Source organism: Littorina saxatilis, linkage group LG12 (genome assembly GCF_037325665.1).
Source record: "Littorina saxatilis isolate snail1 linkage group LG12, US_GU_Lsax_2.0, whole genome shotgun sequence".
In the NCBI taxonomy this organism is placed as follows: Eukaryota; Metazoa; Mollusca; class Gastropoda; order Littorinimorpha; family Littorinidae; genus Littorina; species Littorina saxatilis.
In genome coordinates, this window is record NC_090256.1 from 7280807 (window position 1) to 7294034 (window position 13228).

Below are 13228 nucleotides of genomic sequence, written 5' to 3' on the forward strand. Positions count from 1 at the left end.
ACCTTTGAATCCTTGTTGAGGCCCTGTTTCCCTGTGGTGTATGTCTCCTCCCCTTTTGTTCCCCGCCTTGTGCTGATGCCACTCACACACTGGCTTTGTGTGTGCGCGAGTGTGGTCCCTCGTCCCTTCTCAGGTTTGTTGATCATTTAGTTTAACCTATCATATTGACTAAATGTTTTGATACCGCTTAAATGCGACTTATCTGTTTACATAAGGTGGTATCAGAGACTGTATAGCACTCGACAGTCTAGGGTAGTGTATGTACTGTGGAACCACAGACAAATCAAATTCACAAACGCAAGGTTCACCAGATAAAATTGTTTACAAAAATCAGGACAGCCATGTCACTGTATTTCATTGGAAGGAACAGTCACATGTGTATCCAAGACAGTCAGTTTTGTTTACTTTTCTTATCTAACACTGACGGCATGGTATGCTGAACGTTGTAGGTTTCTTTAAAGGCGGTTTTGGACGCCGTTTAACTTGGTAATGAAACAAACAGCGACACCGTGCGATACAATAACACCTTAACGTATTGCCTTCAAACTGTGGGAGCGCTGTGCTATTCAACCTCAACCAGCTGCCTTTCCAAGTTGGAAGGTCCTGAATCTGCTGTATGACGTCATGATATCGTTGGACAGTGTACGGTAATGACGATACATCTTTTACTTGTTCGTGTTCATGTTTAAATGTCCATGTTTAAATGTCCATGTTTAAATGTCCATGTTTAAATGTCCATGTTTAAATGTCCATGTTTAAATGTCCATGTTTAAATGTCCATGTTTAAATGTCCATGTTTAAATGTCCATGTTTCTGGTGAGTACATTGTGATTGTTATCTTGTTCTCACAACAATGTGAATTATTTTTCTTTCAGATTTTTTACTCTGACAACCTTCGTAGCTGGCGGGCTGCACTTGCAACGACTTTGACCCGCATGGCCGTGTTTGTCCCCAGGAGTCATTTTCCGTTTTCAGAGGGCTGTGATAAAGTGAACATCTGATTGCCTGTCCTCAGCGGCAGCAGCGGCCAATTAGAGACTTGTTGTGTAAAACTGCTGCCCAAACTCTGCATGATCATGAAGCGTGTCCACTTTCATGGGATCACGGGGTACCTCCTTGTCACAGCAGCCACCACTGTCGTTCTGGTAGGCCTGGTCGTGTGGTCTTCACGTACCCAGGAACCGACGGCCTTCATGGTTCTGCCGGTATCACCACAGCATGACGTCAGTGGGCTGAGAGAGTTGCAGAGCTCTCTGGATGAGACCAGGAGACTTCACTCCTTGATTCTCAACGCCCAGGACCGACGCCCACCAAAGCTAAAGGACCCAATCTGCTCGGTGGTGTTACAGGCTAAAGAAGAACAACTAGCGCATGAACATATTTCCTTTGCCGTCAAAAACGCTGAAATGCTGATTATCAACGACGACAATGCCGGCATAAATTCGGCCGAGGGGACCACGGTACCTCATCAAAACAGCAGTGCCACCAAAAGCAACACGATGGACACAAGACAGCCAAGGAGCATGCGCTCAGTTATGACCTTGACCGAGAACTGCACGCGCTACGTGCTCGAGACTGGCTTCCTCTTTGCTCGAGTGAGCGAAGAAGAGTTGTCTTTTCCTCTAGCGTTTAGTATCATTGCTTACAAAGATCTGGAACAAGTAAGTGAACCTCTATGTCTCTCTGTCTCGGTTTCTGTTCGTCTGTCTGTCTATCTGTCTGTAAACATCTCTTAGGTTGCACGATGAAATTGCTAGCGTTCAAATTAGGCGCACATACCCACAGGCCTAGTAAATAATGTTATCAAAACTAAGTTTATGACAACTAAACCAGTGATATGAATATTAACCTTGAACTCTTATGTAGCAAGGAGAAAAAATGATATATGTAAAACTCGATTTTTTTTACAAGAAGGCACGGAACTATAACTTGTATTTTTTAGAGAGTGATCGTTCTTTGAATGATTTTAACCAATCATACATTTTCTAAGAGATCACAGCTGCAACTGCGGAGTACATCCAAAATGTATGCTGTGTTCTGTTGCCATGTGTTGACCGACCAAAGTTAAGAACAGCTCTTGTCTTTCACCCAAAGATCTTGGGATACATTCAATGATATGCAGATCACTAGAGCTGAAGACAATCATCTCTTCAACAAGGACCAACATTAGAACTTCAGTACACACTGCTGACAGATAACCCGCATCCATGGAAACTGATCGAAAGATAACACATCTGCATGTACATTCGTATTGCAGGTTGTCTCCCTTGGTTTCCCAATGTTGTTAATAACTATGATAAATACATGTGTTGAGTGTTCCGCAGCTTTCAGGAGTGGTAGACAGTCGATTGAAATGTTTGCAGTGTGTGTAAGCTCATATGCATGACACTATATAGCTATTCTGATGGACACGTGGGGGAATTCGGGGGCTGTGATTGGATGGTCTCTTCCGATCATCAAAGCATAATGCTACGGAAGTGGGCCATTTTTGCCAATATCCAAAAGCATATTGGCAATAACAAAGACGCATGGTTACCCATCTGTATCACACGATGGTTCACTATTGACAACAGCATACACTGACAACTTGAAATTCTTCTCGGGAATGTTTTTCAGCTTTACAAATGTCGATAGCATATCCTTTTCTGCTAACTTCCCGATGGATTAAACCAATTATTTTCTGTCCCTAAACACCACAAAAAGCCCAAAGTCGAAAGATGTAGTACAAACAGGGGAGTAAAACGGAACAGCCGTTGTTGTGTGCCTGTGTGAGCTCAGCCGTTGCCGACTGACACAAACTTTTGCATTCGGCTTTTCTTATCTCGTAACTCCACACTAAATACCCCACTTCCCCTCTGAAGTATTGATGTACAACCCATGGCACTAACATTCATGTAGTCGTTTATAACTGAGGTTAAAAAAATGTGCTTCATGACGAGACAAGTATAAATGCCATTCATCCAAACTGAAAACTTCGCTGCCGTCTGCTCGCGTTGTACGGATTAGCTGTTCTCTTCTCCTCCCCTTGTTGCATCCTAGTTGTTTTTAGTTTTCCGTAGATGTTGTGTTTTGGTCTTCTTCATAAATAGTCTTGTACAAAATAAAAATAAAAACTCAAACTTCTTTTTGTTGAAAACGAATGTTTTACAGCTGTGTTGTCAAATCGAGGTTTTTTTCCCCAAGTCAGTGTGGCGCCTGCGCAAAAGTAATGCGCATAAGAAAAGGCGTCTGCTATCAAAACCTGAGATCAACGCATCAACGCAAAAACTGTCATTTTGTAAGTTTGGAACAACAAATCAAGGTCAGAACAGCTATATAATCGCTATTGTATTTTCAGCGTAGCAATAGGGTCCGACATTTAGACTCGAACAAGTATAATGCGACTCGTCTTCGACTCGTCGGCATTATACTTGTCTCGTCTAAATATCGGACCCTATTGCTTCGCTGAAAACACAATAGCTGTTAATGATGGTTATAGTCTTCAGGGCTGATATTAATCAAACATGCAGTTACTTCCCTTTATTGTGTGGTGCAATTGCTTTGTTGTCAACATTAAACCTCTTATTTTAAGGGCTCACATACATGAGAGGTGGCATAGGACAAATGTCCTGGACAATGCAAAAGTGATAGGACATTTGTCCTGAACAAGAATAATTCAATATGACTTTTTTTTCGCAACAAAACGTAAATTTAATTAAACTTGACTCGTTTCTTGTCACAAAGGTAACAGAACAAATAAAATAATGTTCTTGGCAAAAAGGTAACAGAACGAATCAAAGTAATGACAAGTCGCGTAAAGCGACATATAAACATTTAGTCAAGATCAACCCCACAAACTAGTCATCGCCGAGACTACATTCAGATAGTCTCGACTAACCAAACCGAAGACCGAGACTGCGCACGCTCGCATCCGCGTCCGTAGTACTTACTGAACCTATTTTCTTTCATTCTGAGCACATTATTAGAGTTAACATGACATATCTATATATTTTTGATTTCAGAAGATGAGGAATACAATGCAATCATTTTTTAATCTGCTTCTGAAAATTTGATTTTAATGACAACTTTAATGAGCAAACTATTTAAGTAACTTTTAAGCTTCCAAGCTGAGATGCAACCCCATATTCCAGACTTCGTCGAAGATTGCTTGACCAAATTTTCAATCAATTTGGTTGAAAAATGAGTATGTAACAGTGCCGCCTCAACTTTTACTAAAAGCCGGATCAAAGACAAAGACATTTATCAAAACAATGAAAACAACGTGTTGGGATATCATACTCAGGAACTCTGATGTGAAGTTTCATGAAGATCGGTCCGGTAGTTTTCTCTGAATCGCTCTACACACACACACACACACACACACACACACACACACACACACACACACACACACACACACACACAGACGCACATACACCACACCCTCGTCTCGATTCCCCCTTCTGTGTTAAGCCATTTTGTCAAAATTTGACTAAATGTAAAAAGAAAGAAAGAAACCGCTCACAAAAGGAGAATGACAAATACTTCGCGTTTTTGGCTCACGTAAGTGTAGCCTATGCGATGATAAACTTTGTCTGTCTGTGCGTGCGTGCGTGCGTGCGTGCGTGCGTGCGTGCGTGTGTGTGTGATAGAAACTTTAACATTTCCGAGTCTATGGATAAAGCTCGCATAAGAAGATTACGTCTCGGTCAAAAGTGTTTGACGTGTGTGATAGAAACTATTTGAAGACGTCACATTATGACGTAAGAGGGTTAGACGTCACGCAAAGGAATTACTGAAAGTCTCGGTCATTGTTATTGTGAGCGGGCCGAGACTAATTGGCATATCCAGGGTCTCCCTTTCTTGCACAGTTTCACCTATGCTTACCGTGTGTGTGTGTGTGTGTGTGTGTATGTGTGTGTGTAAGTGTGTGTGTGTGTGTGTGTGTGTGTGTGTGTATGTGTGACAGAGTGATTGAGTTTGTGTTACTGTTTGTCGATTTCTTACGTGAGCCTTGAAGGCTTCGCCTCTTGTTTATTATCACGGCCAAAAGAAAAAGCTGTAAGGGCAATCGAACAAAGCCGGAGTAACACGACATTTTTACTCCACGAAAAACTTACTCCGGAGTAAAAATTTCGTACGAAGTTCTTACTCCGAGTGAATTTTTCGTACGAGAAAAGAACTCCCCAAGGCACGAAAAAATGACCCCCTCCACGAAATTTTTACTCCCCATTTTTTTTACTTCCAGTAAAAATCTCGTAGGCGAAAATGGGATACGGGCAAAGGGATAATGCCAATAAGTGATCTCGCGCACACGCATGTCGCGCTATCCTCCTTCCACCCCTTCCACCACCAAGACTAACAGGGGACAAGGGAATATAAATTTCGTACACCTGGCATGGGAAGTTAAATTGCTCGTGTTGGGGTGAAGTAATTTATTCGTTATTTATTCGTCAGGGGAGTAACATTTTTGAACGAAATGTTTACTCAGAATTCACCTGTCGTGGGGAGTAACTTTCTCGTGCAATGGGGGAGTGCTTTTTTCGTAAAGGGAGTAACAGTTTAGTACGAAATGTTTACTCCGGAGTACAAATCTCGTGGGAGTAATTTTCTCGTGTTACACCGGCGTAAAAGTCCAAATCACAGTTACAAGTGTCAAGAGCATGTTGGATCACACTGTCAGCTACATTCTTCCACTCAGTAAACTCGACTGCAAAACCATTAAAAGGCAAGCAAACAATGCTTCAGGTGACCTTTTTACTCTGGGGTCCCGTTTTTCGTAAAGCCTTGTGTGGCCCACATAATACTAAAAATGTAAATTAGACGCATACATCTGCATTTTTCTAACGTTAAAACTTAGAAGTTTGGTGATCATTCTGATGTAAAATCTTATTTTCTCTTTTCGTGGTTGGTTTGGCATACACAAGTAATACCATTTGTTATCTTTGTCAAGACTATTAAATCAGTTTCCCTTCATTCATCTACCTGCGGATAAGTTCACACGACCCAAAATCGGCAAATGATATGAGCGATTTTCATTTCAGTAACTTGAAAATCTTTCAATCTGATGAGTGAAAATGTTCAAGATCTTTGATAAATTGGTGCTAGCGATTTTATCCCATTAAAGAACAGCTTCCGAGGTGGCGAGTTTCCCAAATCGTTTTTTTTTTTCTTTTTACATTTAGTCAAGTTTTGACTAAATGTTTTAACGTAGAGGGGGGAATCGAGACGAGGGTCGTGGTGTATGTGTGTGTGTGTGTGTGTGTGTGTGTGTGTGTGTGTGTGTGTGTGTGTGTGTGTGTGTGTGTGTCTGTGTGTGTCTGTGTGTATCTGTGTGTGTCTCTGTGTGTGTGTAGAGCGATTCAGACTAAGCTACTTGGCCGATCTTTATGAAATTTGACATGAGAGTTCCTGGGAATGATATCCCCGGACGTTTTTTCTTTTTTTCGATAAATACCTTTGATGACGTCATATCCGGCTTTTTGTAAAAGTTGAGGCGGCACTGTCACACCCTCATTTTTCAATTAAATTGATTGAAATGTTGGCAAATCAATCTTCGACAAAGGCCGGGGTTTGGTATTGCATTTCAGCTTGGTGGCTTAAAAACTAATGAGTGAGTTTGGTCATTAAAAATCGGAAACTTGTAATTAAAAATATTTTTTTATTAAACGATCCAAAAACAATTTCATCTTATTCTTCGTCATTTTCTGATTCCAAAAACATATACATATGTTATATTTGGATTAAAAACAATCTCTGAAAATTAAAAATATAAAAATTATGATCAAAATTAAATTTCCGAAATCGATTCAAAAACTATTTCATCTTATTCCTTGTCGGTTCCTTATTCCAAAAACATATAGATATGATATGTTTGGATTAAAAACACGCTCAGAAAGTTAAAACGAAGAGAGGTACAGTAAAGCGTGCTATGAAGCACAGCGCAATCGCTACCGCGCCAAACAGGCTCGTCACTTTCACTGCCTTTTGCACTAGCGGCGGACTACGTTCAGTTTCATTCTGTGAGTTCCACAGCTTGACTAAATGTAGTAATTTCGCCTTACGCGACTTGTTTCTTTTTAGCTTCTTTGGTGTGATTTTTTCCTGATGAATAATATAAACTGCAACGTCTGGTCGTCGATGTGTGTGAGCGTCATCCAAGTAGACACAAAAGAACTGTTGGCAAGATAGATATTGAATTTGTCATGAACGACAACAGATAGTTTCGTGTTTTAAAAGACGCTTCTTTGTAGTCGTTAGTGTTAACCCAGTGCACCAGTTTTGTTTTTTTTTGGTCTAAAAGGCATAAACAAGAAGCCTATTGTCTTAGAGAGAAAGGGTTTTGTTTTTTGAGTAAAAATCAATGTGTTCCTCAAGTTTCAACCTTATTTAAGAGTCTAGACCTTTTGATTACTTGTCTTTCGTGTGTGTTTTTTTTAAAGCAATTCGGTGAGTTATTCAAGTTTTAAATTCATTCGAGTGTTTTGTATCTGTTTGTTTAGCAACACCCCTGTTAGTTTCAGAAGACTTCTCGATCTTTGATCTGTTGGGTTTTGTCTCAAGGTACGACCAAGATAGTCTCCTGTAAACGGCGTCACGACAAATTGAAAAACAGTGTAACCGTGTTAATTTGAAATTGTGTGCAAGAAATTTCCTGTTCGGCTAAATAGTTCACGTTTGGGTTTTCTTTTTGTGTGCTGATTGATAGAGAACAATTGATTATGGTAGCCTACCGACTGTTAAGTTGTGAGTTTCCCCAGATGAGTAAATGTTTTTATATATATTCTACCGCTTGTCTTATCGTAAAATTAAGTGGCTTCACTACCACAGATCTGTTTAGGTTTTCATACGAGTTAAGAGCATGTTTGGGCTTAACAACATGCACACAAATAGGCTAACCAGCCTGGCTGCAGGGTGTGAATTTTGTGACACCCATGGCAATCTGCTTAACCACATTGTGTAACACATACAGATGAGCGGAGGCTTTCTTATTAGCCACATTTTAGTCACAAGCAACACACACACACAAATAAAAGCCCCACTCTGCAGACAAAGCAGCCAGACTGAGGTTTCGTGTGTGTAAGGATCCAAGTAAGAAGATGATCTTATTCGATCAGGTGGCGAACATCCTCGCTTACACGAAAAGCAATGTACCTTTACTGAGAACTTGGTATCACATTTACATTGTTTCCCCCAAAAAGGTGGAACGACTGTTGCGCGCGGTGTACCGACCTAACAACGTGTACTGCCTGCACGCCGACCGGAAGTCAGATGTAGATTTTCAGAGTGGTCTCCGCTTGATAGTGGGTTGTCTGCCCAACGTCTTCATGGCCGACGTATCAGTGGATGTGAAGTGGGGCGCTGTTTCTGTCTTGGAGCCGGTTTGCCTATTTTTCTATCTTCATTTTTGAATTATTATTCTCTACCATTGTTTAAAAATATATAAGTAGCCGTCAATATGTACACAAATGTATTCTATTATTTGTTTTGACATAAAAAAATGTCCAGTGTTTTGTTTTGCACATTTCATAAAGAGAGAACACTACATGGCTTGCTGTGTCGTACCAGATTTACAGGATTTTTTTTTTTTTAAACACCGAACTGCGAGCGAAAGCGAGCTGTTCACTATTTGTAAAAAAAAAACACCCGAGTGTAAATCTGGTACGACTGTCTTGGTGACTCTGGCATCATAAGCAGTCAAAAAGCAGATCCCTGTCTAACTAGTTTGACATGACCTCATTAACATGATATACATACGTGTGGTTTGAACGATAATGTTATCTCATGAGTGGTCTCACTCACCTATGTGGATACATGGAACATTTCCTTCTTGGAGATAACGACTGCGTGAGGCCATACATGTATTTGTTCATGATTACGATATATCTGCAATGGCAAAAACAGACTTGACAGTGACACGCGTTTGCAGTTATCATCCCATTATACATCTAAGGGCTTGAGACTAAAAGGTGGCTTATAAGAAAGCCTCCGCTTATCTGTATGTGTTACACAATCTGTATCCGGTTCTCGGAACCCTTGTGTGTGTCAATATGAGTGGAACGTTATTTCCCATGATGTTGTAAACGTTCGATGATCAATGTGTTTATTTTATAGGTTAGGTACGCAATCTTATTGGCTGCCAGCTCTAATGTGAAAGGTCTATGGTCCCCTTATTCTTCCTACAAGGCTTAAATTACGAAGGATGCCATTAATATCGATCAACCCTGCTGAAAACAAAAGTCATCATCAGGGGCGAATTTACAAAACAAGTGTTTCTGCACTTAATAAAAGCCATGATGATGATAAGAGGATGAGGATGGGGATGATGATGATGATGATGATGATGGTGATGATGATGATGATGATGATGATGATGATGGTGATGATGTTGATGATGATGATGATGATGCTGATGATGATGATGATGCTGATGAGGAAGAGGAGGAGGAGGAGGAAGAGGAGGAGGATGCTGCTGATGATGGTTGTTGGTATTATGTTTACAAGGAGTTAGAGTGTATGCGGCGGCTGCTGGCACACAGGGCCAAATGGCGCTACTTCATCAACCTGACGGGACAGGAGTTCCCCCTCAAGACCAACAGAGAGCTGGTTCAAATCCTCACCGCGCTTCGCGGAGCCAACGACATTACTGGGACACACCACCCGTAAGGATGTGCGCAAATCGCAGTGTGGTTGTTGGCGGTGGTGTCGTAGCTGTTGTTGTTGAAGATGCTGCTGTTGTGGTTGTTTTCATGGGTTGTTTTTTCACTGTTGAAGAACATTGAAGCTAGGGCGTTGACTTTTTACACACTTCAACAGTTCCATTACCTCCAGACATGAGTCTGGTGGTCAAATGCTATTAAATTAAATGTTACGGTGGGCGTGTGTGCGTGCATGCGTGCGTGCGTGCGTATGTGTGTATGTGTGGGGGTGGGGGGTGAGTGTTTTTTCGTGTGTGTGTGTGTGAACTGGTATGACCATGCATGTAATGGCCTAATTCTGCGTTTTCACGCAGAAGCCTCTTTTATATCAGTTGGTCTCTACTGAGCTAGATTTACAAATATATGTATTCGTGTGATGTATTATTGCTCTTCTCTTCGTTGTTTGTCCTCAGGATGTTTCATTTCCGATGGAAAAACTCCAAACCTGTTCCATATAATCTGACAATTAGCAAGGGGGACGTTCATGTGCTTGCGTCACGAGAATATGTGGACTACGTCACCAACAGCCGTGTGGCCCATGAGCTGTTGGAATGGCTGCGATATTCGTTCATCCCAGACGAATCCTTTTTCAGCACTTTAAACCACAACCCTCAATTGGGTGTTCCTGGCTCATATTTAGGTCAGTTGTTGTTGTTGTTGTTGTTGGTGGTGGTGGTGGTGGTGGGGGTGGAGGTAGTTGGTGGTGGTAGTCTTCCTATTCTACTTCTTCTTTTTCTTCCTGAATCGAGCCCAAACTCGACGTCGCGAAGTCGTCGGGAAGACTTCACGAATTAAGTCTGTTCTTCAAAATGTCAGTGCAAAAGCTTCGTGCTGCCAGCTTCGCTCAATACATTTGAGAGGCCAACTGGAACAGATATTGGGACTCTGTCATTCAAATGGAAAGATTGTGTGCATTACTGGTTTCAACTACTAGCCATACAGGCAACCGTATTCCGTCTGCAGAGGAATTTAAAAATCAAGCATCCGGAATCATTCTTTTTGAGATAAATGTCCTGGTAAAAGTGCGAACAGGTCCCCGACATGAGGATGTAACCCGAAAAGAAGTGGATTCAATGGGATGGCTGCTGATCATATCAAAAGGTCATCTCCACCATGAACACAACAACTGCTTATTTTTGCCCAACAGCTTAGTCCATTCTCCCCAATACGATTTCAATGGACAAATCAAAGTGTACAGTGACACACAAGTATCATAACCAAGGAAATAAGATTTTCCTAAGGTTGTAAGTGACTTAAATCCTGGATAAAAGTTAGAGACAACCACATGTTCAGGTTGGGTGCGGTTTCTAGTTTCACTCAAACACTTTCTGTAGCCCAGCGATGACATGTTGACAGTGGCAAAAGTAAACACTCTCTCTGTCTCTGTCTCTGTCTCTCTCTCTCTCTCTCTCTCTCTCTCTCTCTCTGTCTCTGTCTCTGTCTCTCTCACACACACACACACACACACACACACACACACACACACACACACACACACACACACACACACACACACATACTTCTTCTTTGCTAGTTTTACGAGCCCACCATTTACTTATCAAAGGTCTTGCATGTCTGTGGTATTTTCAATGTTCAGTACTATAACCCTGTCAACACTGTTATTTTGTTGCAGGACCGATCGAAGGTTTTGACAAGCATACACTTCGCAGTTACAAGATTTGGCACTTCTATCAAAACCACCCTTGCGCTGGAAAGTTCGTTCGCAACATCTGCCAGCTAGGGGTCGGGGATTTACCTCGACTGACGTCCAGCCCTTTTCTGATCGCAAACAAGTTCCTGTACGACTATCAACCGCTCGCGTACGACTGCTTGGAGAAGTGGTACTTCGACAAAGTGCGACTGGAGAATCTGGGTTTAGCCGAGTCTATTAACGTCTCCCAATATGAGAACTCCGATATCGTCAAGCTTCGGTACACGGGACTCATGCATCCTAAACTCAGGTAAAATGAGTTACTTCCCTTCGGGTCTCATTTATCCCCAACATGATGCCTGTGTTTTCCTTCTCTGGAGAGCAAATCGATTTGTTTAACATATTTAGAGCTTTTCGTATTGTGTTATTGATTTAAGCAGATTTGCGATCGTCGATAATGATTGTTCATGGTGTTGTGTATTTTTTTAAATTACAAAGGAGTTGTTATGTAAGACAGTTTCAAGCGAGCTATCTTTTGCGGATGTATTTACTGTGCAAACAACTCTAAATATGGCAAAAGTGTCACGTGATAATCAACTTGGTAACAACTGGACCGGTCAGTCCATTTCGACGACAGGTAAACGTACAAAAAAACACCCCGTAGTTGCGTGTATATGTACTATCTAGATCATGTAATATGCAATGTTTGCCAGTGTAATTCTGCATGTGGCATGTGTGCTTAAGTGTGTGTGTTACGTTTGTAAGTTCATTTTGAAAAAGATTAACATTTTACAGATTGTTGTGCATCCACATTTTTTCCAGCAGATGTTCTAATAAATGTCACTCATTTATACATAGTATTAACATGATTATAATCATCATAATTATAATTGTTAAAAGAAGAAGAAGTAGAAGGGTATTCATCAATAGTTCTAAGCTCCTTACATGTTTGCACATTTTATTTATAAAAAAATTACAACAAAAAAACAATTATGGACACGATACACATCGGAATAAATCAAGAAGCAAAGCAATTTTTAGGTATGTGTACAAGAGTAAAGAGACTTCAGGTTATCTCAAGTAACAATTTGGACACATCTGTGGCCGCTTTCATGCTCATTTGCATGCGAAGGAATCAGTTTATCTTTAAATGAATCTAGCTAAAGTACATGCCGCATACTATGCACGAATCCATTTCTACCATTGATGAAATAATTGTAAAAAAGAAAGCTGTCACTTGTGTCAGAAACTGTGCAACAAAAACTAGTATTAGGCCCCTGAATAAAGACTGCACAGATGATACAGGACACAGACGTTGCATGAATTTTATGCCAAAGTATAATAAGGTTAGGTAAGGTAAGGTAATATCATATTGTCCTGTGGCTTTGCCTCGTGGGAATTCGGGTCATACAGTGCGGATCAGGTTCCCATTGTTTTTGGCATGCGTGTGTGTGTGTGTGTGTGTGTATGTATGTGTTTGTTTGTGTGTGTGTGTGTGTGTGTGTGTGTGTGTGTGTGTGTGTGTGTGTGTGTGTGTGTGTGTGTGTGTGTGTGTGTAGGCTATGTGTGTGTGTGTGTTTAAGCATTCGCTTTGAACCTGGGATCAATATTAAAAGCATACGTGCACGCAGAGGTGTTCGGACACAAAAAAAGATAAGGTGTTCCCTGAATTTCGAGTATTCATTCTCTTTGTTCAATATTCTTTTCCGACAAGATCTATTCATTTCTAATAAATTACTGCCTCGAAAAAAAAAAAAGAAAAAAAAAAGAAGCAAAGCCCGAGTAAAGATAAACGTTTCACCGAAGTTAACAGCAGTATGCTAATAGACTGCAACACAAAACAATGACGTTATGTTACTGTACACTTTGAAAAATGCACAGCATCTTATTCTTGTTGATG

The 13228-nt window shown here is 40.9% G+C and overlaps 1 protein-coding gene across 1 annotated transcript; it reads left to right on the plus strand.

Moving 5' to 3' along the window:
* The first annotated feature begins 881 nt into the window (after nt 1-881).
* On the plus strand, nt 882-12854 carry LOC138981163 (N-acetyllactosaminide beta-1,6-N-acetylglucosaminyl-transferase-like). The gene is made up of 5 exons (XM_070353998.1): nt 882-1661; nt 8181-8360; nt 9484-9641; nt 10091-10317; nt 11311-12854. The coding sequence occupies exons 1-5, from the start codon at nt 1071-1073 to the stop codon at nt 11640-11642; spliced, it is 1488 nt and encodes a 495-aa protein (XP_070210099.1). The 5' UTR covers nt 882-1070; the 3' UTR covers nt 11643-12854.
* The last annotated feature ends 374 nt before the right edge of the window (nt 12855-13228 follow it).

Excerpts from the sequence above, each read along its gene's own strand:
- LOC138981163 (XM_070353998.1), top strand. The coding sequence starts at position 1,071 with ATGATCATGAAGCGTGTCCACTTTCATGGGATCACGGGGTACCTCCTT. Across the intron at positions 1,662-8,180 it reads CTTACAAAGATCTGGAACAA|GTGGAACGACTGTTGCGCGC; the intron begins GTAAGTGAACCT and ends TCCCCCAAAAAG. Across the intron at positions 10,318-11,310 it reads TGTTCCTGGCTCATATTTAG|GACCGATCGAAGGTTTTGAC; the intron begins GTCAGTTGTTGT and ends ATTTTGTTGCAG.